Source organism: Callionymus lyra, chromosome 7 (genome assembly GCF_982586985.1).
Source record: "Callionymus lyra chromosome 7, fCalLyr1.hap1.1, whole genome shotgun sequence".
Classification (NCBI taxonomy): Eukaryota; Metazoa; Chordata; class Actinopteri; order Syngnathiformes; family Callionymidae; genus Callionymus; species Callionymus lyra.
This window is the reverse complement of record NC_141824.1, coordinates 3,910,748-3,931,150: the sequence shown is the minus strand read 5'-3', so window position 1 is coordinate 3,931,150 and position 20,403 is coordinate 3,910,748. Positions and strand designations below refer to the sequence as shown.

The window sequence follows — 20,403 nt, the reverse complement described above, 5'->3', positions numbered from 1 at the left end:
ATGAGGTGTGTGTGTTTCTGCAAAAATGATCCTTTCTTCATATGTGCAGAGAAAAACAATGATGGCAGTTAGAAGCTAATACTGGTATCATGGATAGCATTAGCTATCATTATTATTATAGTTGTTTTTTAACAGCTTTAATAGATATCATTGATAACATTAGAGACTATCATATAAAGCATTAGCAACTATCAAAGATAGGTAGAATTATCAGCTATTATAAATATCATAGATAGCAATAGCAACTCTCAAAGATAGGTAGCGTTAACAGCTATTATAAATATCATAGATAGCAATAGCAACTCATACATATCATAGATTTCATTAACAACTATCGAAGATAGGTAGCATTATCAGTTATCATATATATGATAGATTTCATTAGCAACTATCAATGATAGATAGCATTTGCAGCTCTCATAAATATCATGGATAGAATTAGCAGCTATCATAGAATAATCAGCAGCTATAATAGATGTATTAGAACACATTACTAGCGATAATACATAGCAATAACGGATGTCATAAATAGCATCGCAACTATCATAGATAGCATTAGCAGCTATCATATATTGCATTAGCCGCATTCATATATGTCAAAGATAGCATAAGCCACTATCATACATGTCATAAATAGCATTAGCAACTATCATAGATAGCATTAGCAACTGTCATAGTAAACATAGATAGCATTATCAGCTATCATAGATAACAGATGCATTAGCCGCTATCATATACTGCATTAGCAGCTATCATAGACAGAATTAGGAGTTAAAATAAATATAATTAGCAGCTATTAAATATATCATAGATAGCATTAGCAGCTATCATTAATAGCATTAGCATCCATCAAAGATATCATAGATAGCATTAGAAGCTATCACAGATAGAACTTTGAGCTATTATAGATAGCATTAGCAGCTATCCAAGCTATCTAAGATACCTGACTATTACGCTAACAGCTAGACTCAAAAGAACTGACCCTCATTTATATATTGTATAATAGAAAGTAAAATAATATTCATAGAGCCGGTGCCAAGATGGTCGACTGGACGTCCTCGAACTGACCTCAAACATGGACAGATTGTGAACTGGTGCTTGGAAATCTGCCAGATCTCTTCACGGTCACCAGGAGGTGTCCGGAAGAAGAGCCGAACAGAAGTGGACTCTCAACCTCAAGAGGAGAGCGACGAGGGAGAAGAAATGATTCGCAAATAACCAGAATTATGTGCTACACGTATGTAATTATAGAATCAAATGATCTGAATGGAACCCATGTTGTTGATCAAGAAACACCAAAACAAAGGCTCTCCTGATATGATTCTTGGTTCCTTCGCTTTCATTGTTATTAATAATAAATGAACAGTTTCATTGGCAGTAAATGTATGTCAACAGTGACATACATTCACTAGAGTAATGTATTTTTCATCAGCATGGAAACTCCATCTCCTGTGATGTGTTGTTGTTTTTCTAAAGGACGACGCACCATAAGTGCACTTGTTGTTATAACAACGATGGTGTTTTACCTCCGGTGTTCACCGCACTTGCATAACTGCATCCGTGACATCAGCGAGAATCAGACACAGTCAGATCTGGATTCATTCAGCCTCGGCCGACGATAATCGAGTGGGAAACAGTTGGAATTGACAAACTGATGAAGCAGTTTTCCACTCGCGGCAGCAGATGGAGGACGACAGGAGTGTCGCGGTGAATACAAACACCTTCCAAACCTCAAACGATCGCGTTCCCGACTGAAGTGTGAACCCGGAGATCGTTTTTTTCCGTGGACGAGGTTTTTCTGTTTTCACCTCCAGCCCCGGCGTCCACCATCCACAAGCTTCGTGAGCCCGAGGGGAATAAATTGTTGTTGCCTTTTTTTTTTGGTTCTGCTGACTCTGCAGAATCCACTCAAGGTTGGAGCCAAAATACTAAATGTCAACTTTGTCATTTGACGTAAGAGTCGATAAAACACGTTTAAAGATGGAATTATCAAGCTTGAGAAAAGTTTTCAATCTATGTCAGATTAATGTGAAAGAGAATGTTGTGGATCAGAGGTTTTTGTTTGCGTCCTTTTTTTTGGTTTTAAATGTCAAATCAATTTGCAAAGGTCTTGATCACACGCGTGTTCGTCTTCCCACATCATGACCACGTTGTCTAGACATAAATAGGAAAACTCCCACAATCTGACGTAATCTGGGAAAGAAGGTGTGATTTATGACTTTTAAAAACATTGTAAACCTTTTCCAAAGTCGCCCCTTGTTCTGCCGACAATAAAATGACTTATAATAATAAATATGTACAAATAAGTCTTAATTATGAGACTAGATGATATATTAATATATATAATTAATACATTATTATTGCATTTTCTTTACCTAATATGTCACTGGCTTATAATACAACTTCTTTGACACTATAGAAGTGTTTGAAAATAGAATCTAAATTCCCTAAATCCCCAGTCATAAAAAAGAACATAAGATTGAGGATATTTTAGGAAGAATAAACAAAACAATGGGTCACAATACTTAACTTAATTCATGAGTTATTATTATCTATCAATACAACTGTTTATTATGCATGTATTTCTGTCAGGAATTACTTAAATAACTCATGTTGAAAAGTATGAAAATATTAGATTAAATCTTTGAAGAAAAAGGATCATATTAATAATAAATATCATAGATAGCATTAGCAACTATCAAAGACAGGAAGCATTATCAGCTATTATAAATATCATAGATAGTATTAGCAACTATCAATGATAGGTAGCATTATCAGCTATTATAAATATCATAGATAGCATTAGCAACTATCAAAGACAGGAAGCATTATCAGCTATTATAAATATCATAGATAGCATTAGCAACTATCAAAGACAGGTAGCATTATCAGCTATTATAAATATCATAGATAGCATTAGCAACTATCAAAGACAGGAAGCATTATCAGCTATTATAAATATCATAGATAGCATTAGCAACTATCAAAGACAGGTAGCATTATCAGCTATTATAAATATCATTGATAGCAATAGCAACCATCAAAGATAGGTAGCATTATCAGCTATTATAAATATCATAGATAGCATTTGCAACTATCAAATATAGGTAGCATTATCAGCTATTATAAATATCATAGATAGCATTAGCAACTATAATAGAATAATAAGTGGTTATCAAAGATATCTTTGATACCATAACTAGCTATCATAGACATCATACATAGCACTAGAAATTCATATATATCATAGATTTCTTTAGCAAACACCAATGATAGATAGCATTAGCAGCTCTTTTAAATCATATCATAGAATAGTTAGCAGTTATAATACATTTATTGGAACAAATTACTAGCTGCATAGCAATAGCGGCTGTCACAAATATAGGTTGTAAGTAAGTAATTATTAATTGTAAAGCGCCTTTTACAGACCAGGGTCACAAGCATTAACAGCTATCGGATAGCATCAGTCGCTATGATGCAGGTCATAAATAGCATAACTTGATATCGTACATGTCATAAATAGCATTAGCAGCTATCATAGATAACATACATAGCATTAGCAGCTATCGTAAATATCATAGATAGCAGAAGTCGCTATTATATGTCTCAGGACACACAAAGACAGACAACCATTCACACACACACTCATATCTACGGACAATTTCACCAAAGTTCTCAATCAACCTCTGTATGTTTTTTGACTGTGGGAGGAAACCGGAGTGTCCGGAGTAAACCCACGCTAAAAAGGCCACAAGTTGACTCGGCCATCGACTCGTTCCTCGAACACAATATTATCTTGTTTACTGTCAACGTGGAGAATACGTATATGAACGTCACGTGAACGAGAACCCGGAGCAAACACCAATCTTAGCTTGTTTTCAGGGCAACAGTCGACCATCATGGTCTGATCATAATAAACACGATTCACTTTTATGGCAAAACAGTTCTCGCTATAGGCTTGAATGTCACCGGGTTCAGTTTATACTCAGATTCTCGAGAACAACGTCCTACAGCTTAATAACATAACGTTTTAATAAAAAATCAAATATTTGACGTTTAAGTTAGTAAGTCATATTTGTAGAGCCCTTTGTTTTCCCTGATTTTCTGGGACACCTGTGTTTTTCTCGGTGTTATCTTGACCTTTTTAGTATATATTTTATTGAATATTGTTTTGATTCTTTAAGCGCTTTGTGACCCTGGTCTAGAAAAGCGTTATATAAATATAAATTACTTACTTACTTACTTTCTAGACCAGGGTCACAAATGCTTAAATGATCAAAACAATACTCAATAAAATATATACTTTAAAGGTCAAAATAACACTGAGACAAACACACGAGTCTCAGAGAATCAAGGAAAAGCTCAAATAAAAGAGTCTTCAGATGTTTCTTGAAGGAGTCAGTAGATCATCAAACACAGATGTTTCTTGAAGGAGTCAGTAGATCATCAAACACAGATGTTTCTTGAAGGAGTCAGTAGATCATCAAACACAGATGTTTCTTGAAGGAGTCAGTAGATCATCAAACACAGATGTTTCTTGAAGGAGTCAGTAGATCATCAAACACAGATGTTTCTTGAAGGAGTCAGTAGATCATCAAACACACATGTTTCTTGAAGGAGTCAGTAGATCATCAAACACAGATGTTTCTTGAAGGAGTCAGTAGATCATCAAACACAGAGATGGTTCCAAAGCTTAGGAGCAACAGTCTGGAAGGATTTCTGGTCCTGAAGTTCAGGAACCATCAGTAGATTCTGATCCACAGACCTCAGAGCCCGAGCTGGGGTGTAAGTCTGGATCAGATCACTGATGGAAGGTCTGACCATGAATAGATCTGAAAGTAAGAACCAGAATTTTAAAATGATCCTGAAAGAAACTGGCAGCCAGTGAAGAGTTTAAAGGATCGGAGAAATGTGAGTTCTTCTACTAGAGCAGGTCTTCATTATTTCAGATAGTAATTGGAAGGTTTTTTGCCAATTATCTTTTATGGTTGCACTCGCCTGCGTCCTCATTTAAAAATCAATATAAAGATACTTTTATAAAAACAACATAAATGTGACATCATTTCTACTTCTGACACACCCTGCGACTGATACAATGGCCTGCAGGAGGCGCTAGTGCACGACGGGAAGATCGCGACACAAGTGGAAGACATGATGCTGCGAAGAAGAAGTGGAAACGGACGGAGAAATGTAGACGAATCATCGTTCGGATCAAAGTTGATCCATCTGGCCGTTCATCATCTCTGCACGTTAGTACATTAGACTAAGTACGGAAGCCTTTAGTGGTCAAAAGGTCAAGATTCCACCTCTTAGTTTCCCCATTTCTTTTTTCTTGTTTTTCATTATGTCCGATGATATCGTCTCTTTGACCGGGTCGATGAGAATGAAGTACTTGAGCTGTGAAGGTCGAACTCAAGGTCAGATCGCTCGCGGTCAAGGGCGGTTACGACGTTTTCTCATCATTCAAAACATGTTCACGAGCAGAAATGTTGCACGTGTCGTGAAAATAGACGCATTTATTTGAGTTCATGATAAAGTCACTTCTGAAAAAAATTTATATGATTCATTTAATTTAATATTATTTTGTCAAGTTGGTCCCATATTCCCTGTTTTTATGATGAGATCTTAGTAATAATAATAATAATAATAATAATAATAATATAATCCTTTCACCACAGTGAAAAACAGGTTTTATATTTGTATATTCTAACAAAAAAATGGATTTCTCAATGACCAAAAATGTTGAACACACTTTCTTTTTTCCATTGAAAGAGTGATTCCCACCCTGTTTGCCGCGTTCCCCTGGTGGGCTGCGAAGGTATTGCAAGTGGGCCGCAAAATCGTTTCCAAAATGGTATTTTGTGGGAATGTGGATGTAATTATATAAAAATAAAAATACACATGAATTTAAAATTTTAAAACTCGTAAAGTTTAAAAGGATATTAAACATTTTCAAATGTTCTTTTCATTATATCGTTTTTTCTTCAAAAACAATATAATGAAAAGAATATTTGTGGTACAAAGGTCATGGTCAGACCTTCCATCAGTGAACACAACATGTGACAGATGCTGTGTTAGTGACTGTGGAGCCTCAAATATGTTTCTCCTTTATTGTTCAATCTTCAATAAAAAATGGCTCTGAGAACGCATTATATTGCCTTCGTATTTATGGGGCCGCAAAGTTTTTTGAGACTTAAAAGTGGGCCCTGAGTTGGAAAAGGTCGGGGATCCCTGCATTAAAGTATAATCCCTCTATTTCGTCTCACTTGATCATCCTTTCGTTGTTAAAAACTCAACGAATGCTTCATAACAAACTGTCGTTCGTTCGTTTGAAAAGAGACTTATGCTGTGTCTCAAATGGCATACTTATCTTAGTATACTAGAAGTAAGTATGCATAAGGATAGTGTACGTACTAACTGGTTACTAATCCTCCACAGATAGTATGTCTCAAACATACTTCTCTTAGTATACTAGAAGTTAGTATCATCAGGATAGTGTACGTACTAACTAGTAACTAATCCTCCACAGATAGTATGTCTCAAACATACTTCTCTTAGTATACTAGAAGTTAGTATGCATCAGGATAGTGTACGTACTAACTAGTAACTAATCCTCCACAGATAGTATGTCTCAAACATACTTCTCTTAGTATACTAGAAGTTAGTATCATCAGGTTAGTGTACGTACTAACTAGTTACTAATCCTCCACAGATAGTATGTCTCAAACATACTTCTCTTAGTATACTAGAAGTTAGTATCATCAGGATAGTGTACGTACTAACTAGTAACTAATCCTCCACAGATAGTATGTCTCAAACATACTTCTCTTAGTATACTAGAAGTTAGTATCATCAGGTTAGTGTACGTACTAACTAGTTACTAATCCTCCACAGATAGTATGTCTCAAACATACTTCTCTTAGTATACTAGAAGTTAGTATGCATCAGGATAGTGTACGTACTAACTAGTAACTAATCCTCCACAGATAGTATGTCTCAAACATACTTCTCTTAGTATACTAGAAGTTAGTATCATCGGGATAGTGTACGTACTAACTAGTAACTAATCCTCCACAGATAGTATGTCTCAAACATACTTCTCTTAGTATACTAGAAGTTAGTATGCATCAGGATAGTGTACGTACTAACTAGTAACTAATCCTCCACAGATAGTATGTCTCAAACATACTTCTCTTAGTATACTAGAAGTTAGTATCATCAGGATAGTGTACATACTAACTAGTAACTAATCCTCCACAGATAGTATGTCTCAAACATACTTCTCTTAGTATACTAGAAGTTAGTATGCATCAGGATAGTGTACGTACTAACTAGTAACTAATCCTCCACAGATAGTATGTCTCAAACATACTTCTCTTAGTATACTAGAAGTTAGTATGCATCAGGATAGTGTACGTACTAACTAGTAACTAATCCTCCACAGATAGTATGTCTCAAACATACTTCTCTTAGTATACTAGAAGTTAGTATCACCAGGATAGTTTACTTACTAACTAGTTACTAATCCTCCACAGATAGTATGTCTCAAACATACTTCTCTTAGTATACTAGAAGTAAGTATGCATAAGGATAGTGTACGTACTAACTAGTTACTAATCCTCCACAGATAGTATGTCTCAAACATACTTCTCTTAGTATACTAGAAGTAAGTATGCATAAGGATAGTGTACGTACTAACTAGTAACTAATCCTCCACAGATAGTATGTCTCAAACATACTTCTCTTAGTATACTAGAAGTTAGTATCACCAGGATAGTGTACGTACTAACTAGTAACTAATCCTCCACAGATAGTATGTCTCAAACATACTTCTCTTAGTATACTAGAAGTTAGTATCATCAGGATAGTGTACGTACTAACTAGTAACTAATCCTCCACTGATAGTATGTCTCAAACATACTTCTCTTAGTATACTAGAAGTTAGTATCATCAGGATAGTGTACGTACTAACTAGTAACTAATCCTCCACAGATAGTACGTCTCAAACATACTTCTCTTAGTATACTAGAAGTTAGTGTGCATCAGGATAGTGTACGTACTAACTAGTAACTAATCCTCCACAGATAGTATGTCTCAAACATACTTCTCTTAGTATACTAGAAGTTAGTATCATCAGGATAGTGTACGTACTAACTAGTAACTAATCCTCCACAGATAGTATGTCTCAAACATACTTCTCTTAGTATACTAGAAGTTAGTATCATCAGGATAGTGTACGTACTAACTAGTAACTAATCCTCCACAGATAGTATGTCTCAAACATACTTCTCTTAGTATACTAGAAGTTAGTATCATCAAGATAGTTTACGTACTAACTAGTAACTAATCCTCCACAGATAGTATGTCTCAAACATACTTCTCTTAGTATACTAGAAGTTAGTATCATCAAGATAGTTTACGTACTAACTAGTAACTAATCCTCCACAGATAGTATGTCTCAAACATACTTCTCTTAGTATACTAGAAGTCAGTATCATCAGGATAGTGTACGTACTAACTAGTAACTAATTCTCCACAGATAGTATGTCTCAAATCAAACTCTGCTGCTACACACTAACAGGAAATGACGCGACAGCTTCTTCTTCTACTACTATTTAACGATGATTTCAACCAGCTGTAGGAACACTATCACCACCTGCTGGCAGCACTTTTTGCAAGTTTGGAAAAAGAAATAAAGAAAAAATATGAGAAACTAAATATTCGCGAGATATTTAAGCTGATATCAGCAGCGAAGACGTTTCATCCTTCTACTGCTGCTGAAAATGTACCTGTAAGTATATGAATATATATACATTTATATATGACTTAACTTCCGTTTACAACGTCACTAAGATGGAGCCGTTTAGTGTGGTTAGTGTCTATCAAACCATACAGTTTTGTGGGCGTTTCAGTGACAATCTAGTGTGTATCGAGCACTACATTTACATACTAAGAATTGAGACGCACTTACGCACTAAAAATACTAACTTTGAGTACAGAAGTATGAGATTTGAGACACAGAATGGAAGTGAGTCGGAGACGCACACGCCCTGCACTGAACACTTTCAAATAATTGATGTGCCACTTAAAGGTGGATTACATTCTGGAACTGAGCTCACTTTCTGTAATTACTATTAAATCTGCCGCAATATCCAGGGCCTCGCTTTCGCTTTTAAACCAGGTCTTCCCTCCGAGTGTCTTTCCGCTCGTTCGTCTGCAACAACCTTCCCACTCAGCTCACTTCCTGCCGCTAATAAATCATCAATTTCCTGCTTTTATCCATCATCCATTTAGTTCCGTGTCGCGCCCTCATCCGTCCTCAGCCTCACCTGTGGCCTCCACCATGCCCTCCAGGATCACCACGATCTCAAACTCCTCCTTCTCCATCTGAGCCAAGGACATCTCCCAGAAGGGGCTCCGGTCGTTGATCTCGTGCGAGATGATGAGCGGCGACACCAGGAAGAGGCGGTCGTCGCCGGTGTCGAAGCCGATGTTGATGTCCGTCTGGTTGAGGGGGATGAACTCGCCCTCCTTGGTCTGCTGCGAGCGGATCAGCTTGGCCCGGATGGACGCCTCCACGATGTGGGAGTTCCTCAGGTCGCCCACGCGAAACATCAGGCACATCTTGTTGTCTCGCACCGATATGACGGCCTTGTGCGAGAACATGAGGGTCTCGGCGCGGTTCTTTGGCTGGGAGATCTTGACGAACATGCAGCCCACCATCATGGCGTTGACGATGGAGCCCAGGATGGCCTGAACCAGAAGCAGGACGATTCCCTCGGGGCATTTCTCCGTGATGACGCGATAGCCGTATCCGATGGTGGTCTCCGTCTCGATGGAGAAGAGGAAGGCGGAGACGAAGCTGTTGAGGTTCTCCACGCAGGGGGTCCAGCCCTCCTCGCCGGCGTGCAGAAGGTCCCCCCGGATCAGGGCGATGAGCCACCACAGGAAGCCGAAGAAGAGCCAGTTGACCACGTAGACCAGCGTGAAGATGAAGAGGCTGAGGCGCCACCGCAGGTCCACCAGGGTCGTGAACAGGTCGCTGAGGTAGCGGTAGGTCTCCTGCACGTTCCCGTGGTGGACGTTGCACTTGCCGTCCTTCTGGACGTAGCGCTGCCGGGGCTTCTTGGCCGGGTCGGAGATCAGTTGGGTTCTCTCGGTGGAGATCTGAGCCTCCCGGAGGTGTTTGGGAAGCTTCTTCACCTGTGGAGACAAATGAGATTTATACACTTGTCTCAAATATAAACAATGTATTACACAACATTAGGATTCTTTACACCTTCAGGGTCAAGGTGACCCTAAAGCCCGACAACAAATGTGATTGTGGTATCCCTTGTGTTGTCTCTGGGTCAAGGTGACCCTAAGGCCTGAAAACAAATGTGATTGTGGTATCCCTTGTGTTGTCTCTGGGTCAAGGTGACCCTAAGGCCAGTAAACAAATGTGTTTGTGGTATCCCTTGTGTTGTCTCTAGGTCAGGGTGACCCTAAGGCCTGAAAAAAAATGTGATTGTGGTATCCCTTGTGTTGTCTCTGGATCAAGGTGACCCTAAGGCCAGTAAACAAATGTGTTTGTGGTATCCCTTGTTTTGTCTCTAGGTCAAGGTGACCCTAGGGCCCGAAAACAAATGTGTTTGTGGTATCCCTTGTGTTGTCTCTGGGTCAAGGTGACCCTAAGGCCTGAAAACAAATGTGATTGTGGTATCCCTTGTGTTGTCTCTGGGTCAAGGTGACCCTAAGGCCAGTAAACAAATGTGTTTGTGGTATTCCTTGTGTTGTCTCTAGGTCAAGGTGACCCTAAGGCCTGAAAAAAAATGTGATTGTGGTATCCCTTGTGTTGTCTCTGGGTCAAGGTGACCCTAAGGCCTGAAAACAAATGTGATTGTGGTATCCCTTGTGTTGTCTCTGGGTCAAGGTGACCCTAAGGCCTGAAAACAAATGTGTTTGTGGTATCCCTTGTGTTGTCTCTGGGTCAAGGTGACCCTAAGGCCTGAAAACAAATGTGATTGTGGTATCCCTTGTGTTGTCTCTGGGTCAAGGTGACCCTAGGGCCCGAAAACAAATGTGTTTGTGGTATCCCTTGTGTTCTCTCTGGGTCAAGGTGACCCTAAGGCCTGAAAACAAATGTGATTGTGGTATCCCTTGTGTTGTCTCTGGGTCAAGGTGACCCTAAGGCCAGTAAACAAATGTGATTTTGGTATCCCTTGTGTTGTCTCTGGGTCAAGGTGACCCTAGGGCCCGAAAACAAATGTGATTGTGGTATATCTTGTTTTGTTCTTAGGGTCAAGGTGACCCTCCCTGAATATATGCAGTGGTTCACCTTTGACCTTTGAAAGTTGTTTTTTTTTTGTTCCATATATTAAATAAATCCCATTAAATACAAATTAGCTTTGATTTATTTTTTAACATCCATTCACCCTGAAACAAAAGTTAATTTATTTCAAAACATACATTTTATACATACATTTAAATGTATTGCTGATATAAGCAAAGAAATATCTAATTACTGAATCTGAATAAAAATACACAATGATATTTTTTTTTATTTGTAGAAACAATCCAACAACTTACTTGAGAACATGAACAATTACCACAATTATCACATCTGTCCCAGTGGAAGATTAAATAAATAATTCCTCTCTTGTCAAAAAGATGAATAATACCAGGAATACAACAAATAAAAACTTAATGAGTTTCATAAGGTAGTACAAGTCTCTTCCTGTTTGTTCCAATTGTACTCATGGTGGGAAACCTTTAGTTGTTTCACTACATTCTGACTCAATTTATTGAAAATTGAACCAAACTTTATTAATGAAAGTGTCTGGTGACTGACGGGTGGTTTGATTGACAATGACGATCGTGGAATCTACACACTGGTGTTGTGTATTTCCAAGAATCTGTCGATACAATACGTATCACGATACAGTGGCAAAAATACAACATACTGCGACCCCATGACTCTTGACAGAAGTCGTAACTGCTTTATTTTCTTTTTTTTAATTTTTTAAACCAAAGTATTTTCAAACATCAGCTGCTTGAGTCGACTGTATCCTCTTGTCCTCAGTCAAGATTTTGTTGGGTTTTAAATCTTGTTTTAGCTGCGGAGAACGTTACTACTGCCAACCAGCAGCTGGAAAACAAATATATTTTATATTACACACTTTATTGTTTAAAATAAAATAAAAAACTATGGTAAATATTTTCTTCTTATTATTTTTTTTATCTTTTAATGTTTTTATTTATTTATTTATTATTTTTTATGTATTATTTTTTATTGTTTATGAAAATTGCTGGCTATTGGTAAAAAACAATTTCCCGAAGGAGACCTCCTGAGGGATCAATAAAGTTTTACCTTACCTTACCTTACCTTAAAGCATAAACAGTTTTGAAAGCCAAAAGTAATACAAAAATACAGTGGTTTCAGTATCATGGAAAAGAATATTGCGATATATCACCCTGTGAATATTTTCTGACATCTCTACTATTAACCATCTTTTTCATGTCGAATTCAACTTGAAATGATTCTGTGTTTGGAGAAAAGATACAAATTTGCCAAATCAAATACTTTCTGTTCAAAATCACCCGAATGTCTCATGTTTGTTTCTCCATTTTTTCCAAACTGCTTTGCTGTCAAGGCAGCAAATAATACTGACAGATGTCATCAAATAACAAACAAAAGAAAATAAAGAAAAGGAACTTACATATAAATAAAAACAGGACCAGATAAGATAAAGCTCTTCCTTCTCTGGCTCACCTGTTGTGCCTCATTGATTTCTCACTAAACTTCTTTTATCACTCCATCAATATAAGGTTTTGTAACAAAGGACTTAACTTTCCATTTTATTTCACTGAAACTGGCCGCCTCTGCAGAACTGGTCTCGCCCGAGGGGAAGGAAATCCAATGAAAAGCCGGTGACATTGCAGGTAAGACTATATATTTGTGAGACACCAACGGTGTAAGAGCAGAAAATAACACCAGGCGCCCGAGATTCTGTTGGCCTCGATCCAGGAGGACGATCTGTCACAGCAGCTGTGCTCCGTCAACCTCTCCTTCTACCTCTCCTTCTACCTCTCCTTCTACCTCTCCTTCTACCTCTCCTTCTACCTCTCCATCAACCTCTCCTTCCACCTCTCCTTCTACCTCTCCGTCAACCTCTCCTTCTACCTCTCCTTCCACCTCTCCTTCTACCTCTCCATCAACCTCTCCTTCCACCTCTCCTTCTACCTCTCCTTCTACCTCTCCTTCTACCTCTCCTTCTACCTCTCCTTCAACCTCTCCTTCTACCTCTCCTTCTACCTCTCCTTCTACCTCTCCTTCTACCTCTCCTTCTACCTCTCCTTCAACCTCTCCTTCTACCTCTCCTTCTACCTCTCCTTCTACCTCTCCTTCTACCTCTCCTTCTACCTCTCCTTCTACCTCTCCTTCTACCTCTCCTTCAACCTCTCCTTCTACCTCTCCTTCTACCTCCTTCTACCTCTCCGTCAACCTCTCCTTCTACCTCTCCTTCCACCTCTCCTTCTACCTCTCCTTCTACCTCTCCTTCAACCTCTCCTTCTACCTCTCCTTCAACCTCTCCTTCTACCTCTCCTTCTACCTCTCCTTCTACCTCTCCTTCTACCTCTCCTTCTACCTCTCCTTCAACCTCTCCTTCTACCTCTCCGTCCACCTCTCCTTCTACCTCTCCGTCCACCTCTCCTTCAACCTCTCCGTCAACCTCTCCGTCAACCTCTCCGTCCACCTCTCCGTCCACCTCTCCTTCCACCTCTCCGTCAACCTCTCCTTCTACCTCTCCTTCAACCTCTCCGTCAACCTCTCCGTCAACCTCTCCGTCCACCTCTCCGTCCACCTCTCCTTCCACCTCTCCGTCAACCTCTCCTTCTACCTCTCCTTCTACCTCTCCTTCTACCTCTCCTTCTACCTCTCCTTCCACCTCTCCGTCAACCTCTCCTTCTACCTCTCCTTCAACCTCTCCTTCTACCTCTCCGTCCACCTCTCCTTCAACCTCTCCGTCCACCTCTCCTTCCACTTCTCTGTCAACCTCTCCTTCTACCTCTCCTTCAACCTCTCCTTCTACCTCTCCTTCTACCTCTCCTTCCACCTCTCCGTCAACCTCTCCTTCTACCTCTCCTTCTACCTCTCCTTCAACCTCTCCTTCTACCTCTCCTTCAACCTCTCCTTCAACCTCTCCGTCAACCTCTCCGTCCACCTCTCCGTCCACCTCTCCTTCCACCTCTCCGTCAACCTCTCCGTCCACCTCTCCGTCCACCTCTCCATCCAACTCTCCTTCCACCTCTCCGTCAACCTCTCCTTCTACCTCTCCTTCTACCTCTCCGTCCACCTCTCCTTCCACCTCTCCGTCAACCTCTCCTTCTACCTCTCCTTCTACCTCTCCTTCAACCTCTCCTTCTACCTCTCCTTCTACCTCTCCTTCCACCTCTCCGTCAACCTCTCCTTCTACCTCTCCTTCTACCTCTCCTTCAACCTCTCCTTCTACCTCTCCTTCAACCTCTCCTTCTACCTCTCCTTCTACCTCTCCTTCAACCTCTCCGTCAACCTCTCCGTCAACCTCTCCGTCCACCTCTCCGTCCACCTCTCCTTCCACCTCTCCGTCAACCTCTCCTTCTACCTCTCCTTCTACCTCTCCTTCAACCTCTCCTTCTACCTCTCCTTCTACCTCTCCTTCTACCTCTCTGTCAACCTCTCCTTCAACCTCTCCTTCTACCTCTCCTTCCACCTCTCCGTCAACCTCTCCTTCGACCTCTCCTTCTACATCTCCTTCCACCTCTCCGTCAACCTCTCCTTCTACCTCTCCTTCTACCTCTCCTTCAACCTCTCCTTCTACCTTTCCGTCCACCTCTCCTTCAACCTCTCCGTCAACCTCTCCGTCAACCTCTCCGTCCACCTCTCCGTCCACCTCTCCTTCCACCTCTCCGTCAACCTCTCCTTCTACCTCTCCTTCTACCTCTCCTTCAACCTCTCCTTCTACCTCTCCTTCTACCTCTCCTTCAAACTCTCCTTCTACCTCTCTGTCAACCTCTCCTTCAACCTCTCCTTCTACCTCTCCTTCAACCTCTCCTTCTACCTCTCCTTCTACCTCTCCTTCCACCTCTCCATCAACCTCTCCTTCAACCTCTCCTTCTACCTCTCCTTCAACCTCTCCGTCAACCTCTCTGTCAACCTCTCCTTCAACCTCTCCTTCTACCTCTCCTTCAACCTCTCCTTCTACCTCTCCTTCCACCTCTCCGTCCACCTCTCCGTCAACCTCTCCTTCAACCTCTCCGTCAACCTCTCCGCCAACCTCTCCGTCCACCTCTCCGTCCACCTCTCCGTCAACCTCTCCGTCAACCTCTCCTTCTACCTCTCCTTCAACCTCTCCTTCCACCTCTCCGTCCACCTCTCCTTCAACCTCTCCTTCTACCTCTCCTTCTACCTCTCCTTCAACCTCTCCTTCCACCTCTCCTTCCACCTCTCCATCCACCTCTCTGTCAACCTCTCCTTCTACCTCTCCTTCAACCTCTCCTTCTACCTCTCCTTCTACCTCTCCTTCTACCTCTCCTTCAACCTCTCCTTCAACCTCTCCTTCTACCTCTCCTTCTACCTCTCCTTCTACCTCTACTTCTACCTCTCCTTCCACCTCTTCCGTCCACCTCTCCGTCCACCTCTCCATCCACCTCTCCGTCAACCTCTCCTTCTACCTCTCCTTCTACCTCTCCTTCTACCTCTCCTTCAACCTCTCCTTCAACCTCTCCTTCTACCTCTCCTTCTACCTCTCCTTCTACCTCTCCTTCCACCTCTCCGTCCACCTCTCCGTCCACCTCTCCGTCCACCTCTCCGTCCACCTCTCTGTCAACCTCTCCTTCTACCTCTCCTTCTACCTCTCCTTCAACCTCTCCTTCAACCTCTCCTTCTACCTCTCCTTCTACCTCTCCTTCAACCTCTCCTTCAACCTCTCCTTCTACCTCTCCTTCTACCTCTCCTTCTACCTCTCCTTCCACCTCTCCGTCCACCTCTCCGTCCACCTCTCCGTCCACCTCTCCGTCCACCTCTCCGTCCACCTCTCCGTCCACCTCTCCGTCCACCTCTCCTTCTACCTCTCCTTCTACCTCTCCTTCTACCTCTCCTTCTACCTCTCCTTCCACCTCTCCGTCCACCTCTCCGTCCACCTCTCCGTCCACCTCTCCGTCAACCTCTCCGTCCACCTCTCCGTCCACCTCTCCGTCCACCTCTCCGTCCACCTCTCCGTCCACCTCTTTGTCCACCTCTCCGTCCACCTCTCCGTCAACCTCTCCGTCCACCTCTCCGTCAACCTCTCCGTCCACCTCTCCGTCCACCTCTCCGTCCACCTCTCCGTCTACCTCTCCGTCCACCTCTCCGTCCACCTCTCCGTCAACCTCTCCGTCCACCTCTCCGTCCACCTCTCCGTCCACCTCTCCGTCCACCTCTCCGTCCACCTCTCCGTCCACCTCTCCGTCCACCTCTCCGTCCACCTCTCCGTCCACCTCTCCTTCTACCTCTCCTTCTACCTCTCCTTCTACCTCTCCTTCTACCTCTCCTTCCACCTCTCCGTCCACCTCTCCGTCAACCTCTCCGTCCACCTCTCCGTCAACCTCTCCGTCCACCTCTCCGTCCACCTCTCCGTCCACCTCTCCGTCCACCTCTCCGTCCACCTCTTTGTCCACCTCTCCGTCCACCTCTCCGTCAACCTCTCCGTCCACCTCTCCGTCAACCTCTCCGTCCACCTCTCCGTCCACCTCTCCGTCCACCTCTCCGTCTACCTCTCCGTCCACCTCTCCGTCCACCTCTCCGTCAACCTCTCCGTCCACCTCTCCGTCCCCGCCCGTCCACCTCTTCCTCATGATCCCTGGTCCACCTGAGGCCACCAACGATGTGGCCCTTAAATCTGGGATTCTTCCCAGGCTTGTATCGAGGGAGGCGTACAGGTGATTGATCGAAGACATTCTTTCACGTTCTAATGTGTTTCTTGTCACGAACACTCAACCCTTTGCCTTAAATTGTAGCTTTTTTTTTTAGACTTTAGATTTTCTTTTATTGTCATTGCACAGAAAACACAGCAGTGAAACTGGCAATGTAATTGCGTTGCTTGGCAACCGTTAAACACACAGCAGAGTGAATGTATATATAAAAAGTATAAATATAAAAATGAATAAGTTAAAAATGGTGCAATATAGTATAAACAGAATAGATCAATCAATAGAAATGACATATAATTCACAAAAAGGATTAAAGCCGAATCAAATGCAATTTCTGAAATCAGCTAAAACAAGTATTAAATATGGTATAAATTTGCCTGCTTAGGATTAACTAAATGCTCAGAATTCTGAGAATCTCCCTTCCTTAGTGTCTACAACACAGTTGATCAAAATGTGATAGATTTTCTTTCAAAATAAGGCACTGCCTCTCTTTCCCCTTGAATTTTTAAAGGAATTTCAAGCAGTTTGTATGTCAATAAGATCTGGTGAGACACATGTACAGAGAGACAGACACTTAAAACTGATATGAGGGGCCTTCAAGTTTGAAGACGGAAGGAAAGAAGGAAAAGACGCGAATATTTGATGGAAATTCTCAAAAAGATAAATAAAAATCAAATGTTTAAGTAACATTTAATTGAATTTCTGACCCTTTTTCTGTTATGGAACAGGAATTATCCCAGTTTCGTTGGGTAAGATGCAGGGGACACCACCACTAAGTGAAGTAACATTCGCAAACATGGGGAGAACATACATACACACCCCCCCCCCACCATCTTGCTGTGAGACAAGACCAATACAAGACTGATACGAGACCAATACAAGGCAGAGACAACAATGATACGAGACCTAAAACGAAGCAGAGACAAAACGGATACGAGACAAATACAAGATCGAGACTAGACCGTTACAAGGCAGAGAAATGAACAATACGAAGAACAGACAAGACTGATACGAGGCAGAGAAATAAACGATACAAGGCAGAGCCAGGAACGATACATGGAAGAGACAAGAACAATCGTGAACGATATGAGGCGAAGACAAGAACGATACAAGCCAGAGACAAGAACGATACAAGAACGATATGAGGCGAAGACAAGAAAGATACGAGGCAGAGACAAGACTGAAACAAGGCAGAGACAAGACCGATACAAGGCAGAGACAAGAACGATACAAGCCAGAGACAAGAACGATACAAGGCAGAGACAAGAACGATACAAGAACGATACGAGGAAGAGACAAGACCGATACAAGAACGATACGAGGAAGAGACAAGACCGATACAAGAACGATATGAGGAAGAGACAAGAACGATACAAGAACGATACGAGGAAGAGACAAGACCGATACAAGAACGATACGAGGAAGAGACAAGACCGATACAAGGCAGAGACAAGACTGATACGAGGCAGAGACAAGAAAGATACGAGGCAGAGACAAGAACGATACAAGAACGATATGAGGAAGAGACAAGACCGATACAAGGCAGAGACAAGACTGATACGAGGCAGAGACAAGAAAGATACGAGGCAGAGACAAGAAAGATACGAGGCAGAGACAAGAACGATACGAGGCGGAGACAAGAACGATACAAGAATGATACGAGGAAGAGACAAGACCGATACAATAACGATACAAGGAAGAGACAAGACCGATACAAGGCAGAGACAAGACCGATATGAGGCAGAGACAAGAAAGATATGAGGCAGAGACAAGAACGATACGAGGCAGAGACAAGAAAGATACGAGGCAGAGACAAGAACGATACAAGAACGATACGAGTAAGCGACAAGACCGATACAAGGCAGAGACAAGACTGATACGAGGCAGAGACAAGAAAGATACGAGGCAGAGACAAGAACGATACAAGAACGATATGAGGAAGAGACAAGACCGATACAAGGCAGAGACAAGTCTGATACGAGGCAGAGACAAGAAAGATACGAGGCAGAGACAAGAACGATACGAGGCGGAGACAAGAAAGATACGAGGCAGAGACAAGAACGATACGAGGCGGAGACAAGAACGATACGAGGCGGAGACAAGAACGATACAAGAACGATACAAGGAAGAGACAAGACCGATACAAGTCAGAGACAAGACTGATACGAGGCAGAGACAAGAACGATACGAGGCAGAGACAAGACTGATACGAGGCAGAGACAAGAAAGATACGAGGCAGAGACAAGAACGATACGAGGCAGAGACAAGAACGATACGAGGCAGAGACAAGAAAGATACGAGGCAGAGACAAGAACGATACGAGGCGGAGACAAGAACGATACAAGAATGATACAAGGAAGAGACAAGACCGATACAATAACGATACAAGGAAGAGACAAGACCGATACAAGGCAGAGACAAGACTGATACGAGGCAGAGACAAGAAAGATACGAGGCAGAGACAAGAACGATACGAGGCAGAGACAAGAAAGATACGAGGCAGAGACAAGAACTATACAAGAACGATACGAGGAAGCGACAAGACCGATACAAGGCAGAGACAAGACTAATACGAGGCAGAGACAAGAAAGATACGAGGCAGAGACAAGAACGATACAAGAACGATATGAGGAAGAGACAAGACCGATACAAGGCAGAGACAAGTCTGATACGAGGCAGAGACAAGAAAGATACGAGGCAGAGACAAGAACGATACGAGGCGGAGACAAGAAAGATACGAGGCAGAGACAAGAACGATACGAGGCGGAGACAAGAACGATACGAGGCGGAGACAAGAACGATACAAGAACGATACAAGGAAGAGACAAGACCGATACAAGTCAGAGACAAGACTGATACGAGGCAGAGACAAGAACGATACGAGGCAGAGACAAGAACGATACGAGGCAGAGACAAGAAAGATACGAGGGAGAGACAAGAACGATACGAGGCAGAGACAAGAAAGATACAAGGCAGAGACAAGACAGAGTAGAGGCAAAGACGAGACAAAGCACGACCGATACAAGACCAAGGCAATGACATCTTATTGTGTTTATTTAAAATTTGACAGTATAATAATTTGTACCATGTGAGGAATATATTTGTGGGAAAAATATGGACAAAGTAGATTTTTAAGGTTTTTGTTTTACATTTTATTTTGGGGAATGAGAAAAATAATCAGAAAATGGAAATAACGAAAATCTTAATCTTGGCTCTGACATATTTTAGGCTAAATCCAGACAACCAGAGATTTGCTCAGGTTTACTCTCGACTCTCACTATAAACAGCCTTAACCTTCTCAAGCACTGATCTCCACCGACACACTGACACAAGTACTTGAGAACCTGACGGTTTATCCCTGCAAGATGACGGACAAACATCCTTCCAAGGACGCTCGGGCAGCAAAGGCTCCATGAGGTGACAATTGAAAAGCACTTTGTCTTCGCCCCCGAAGAAAACTGCCACCGTGTCCTC

The 20,403-nt window shown here is 42.0% G+C and overlaps 1 protein-coding gene across 2 annotated transcripts in view; it reads right to left on the bottom strand.

The window, feature by feature from the left end:
* LOC148074644 (G protein-activated inward rectifier potassium channel 4-like) overlaps positions 1-20,403 on the bottom strand; it is a 61,724-nt gene that overhangs the window by 5,190 nt on the left and 36,131 nt on the right. For both annotated transcript variants that reach the window (XM_087795734.1, XM_087795735.1), the window contains one exon: positions 9,330-10,203. In XM_087795734.1, the coding sequence (XP_087651860.1) occupies positions 9,330-10,203 (874 nt within the window). The remainder of the gene's footprint in view (positions 1-9,329; positions 10,204-20,403) is intronic.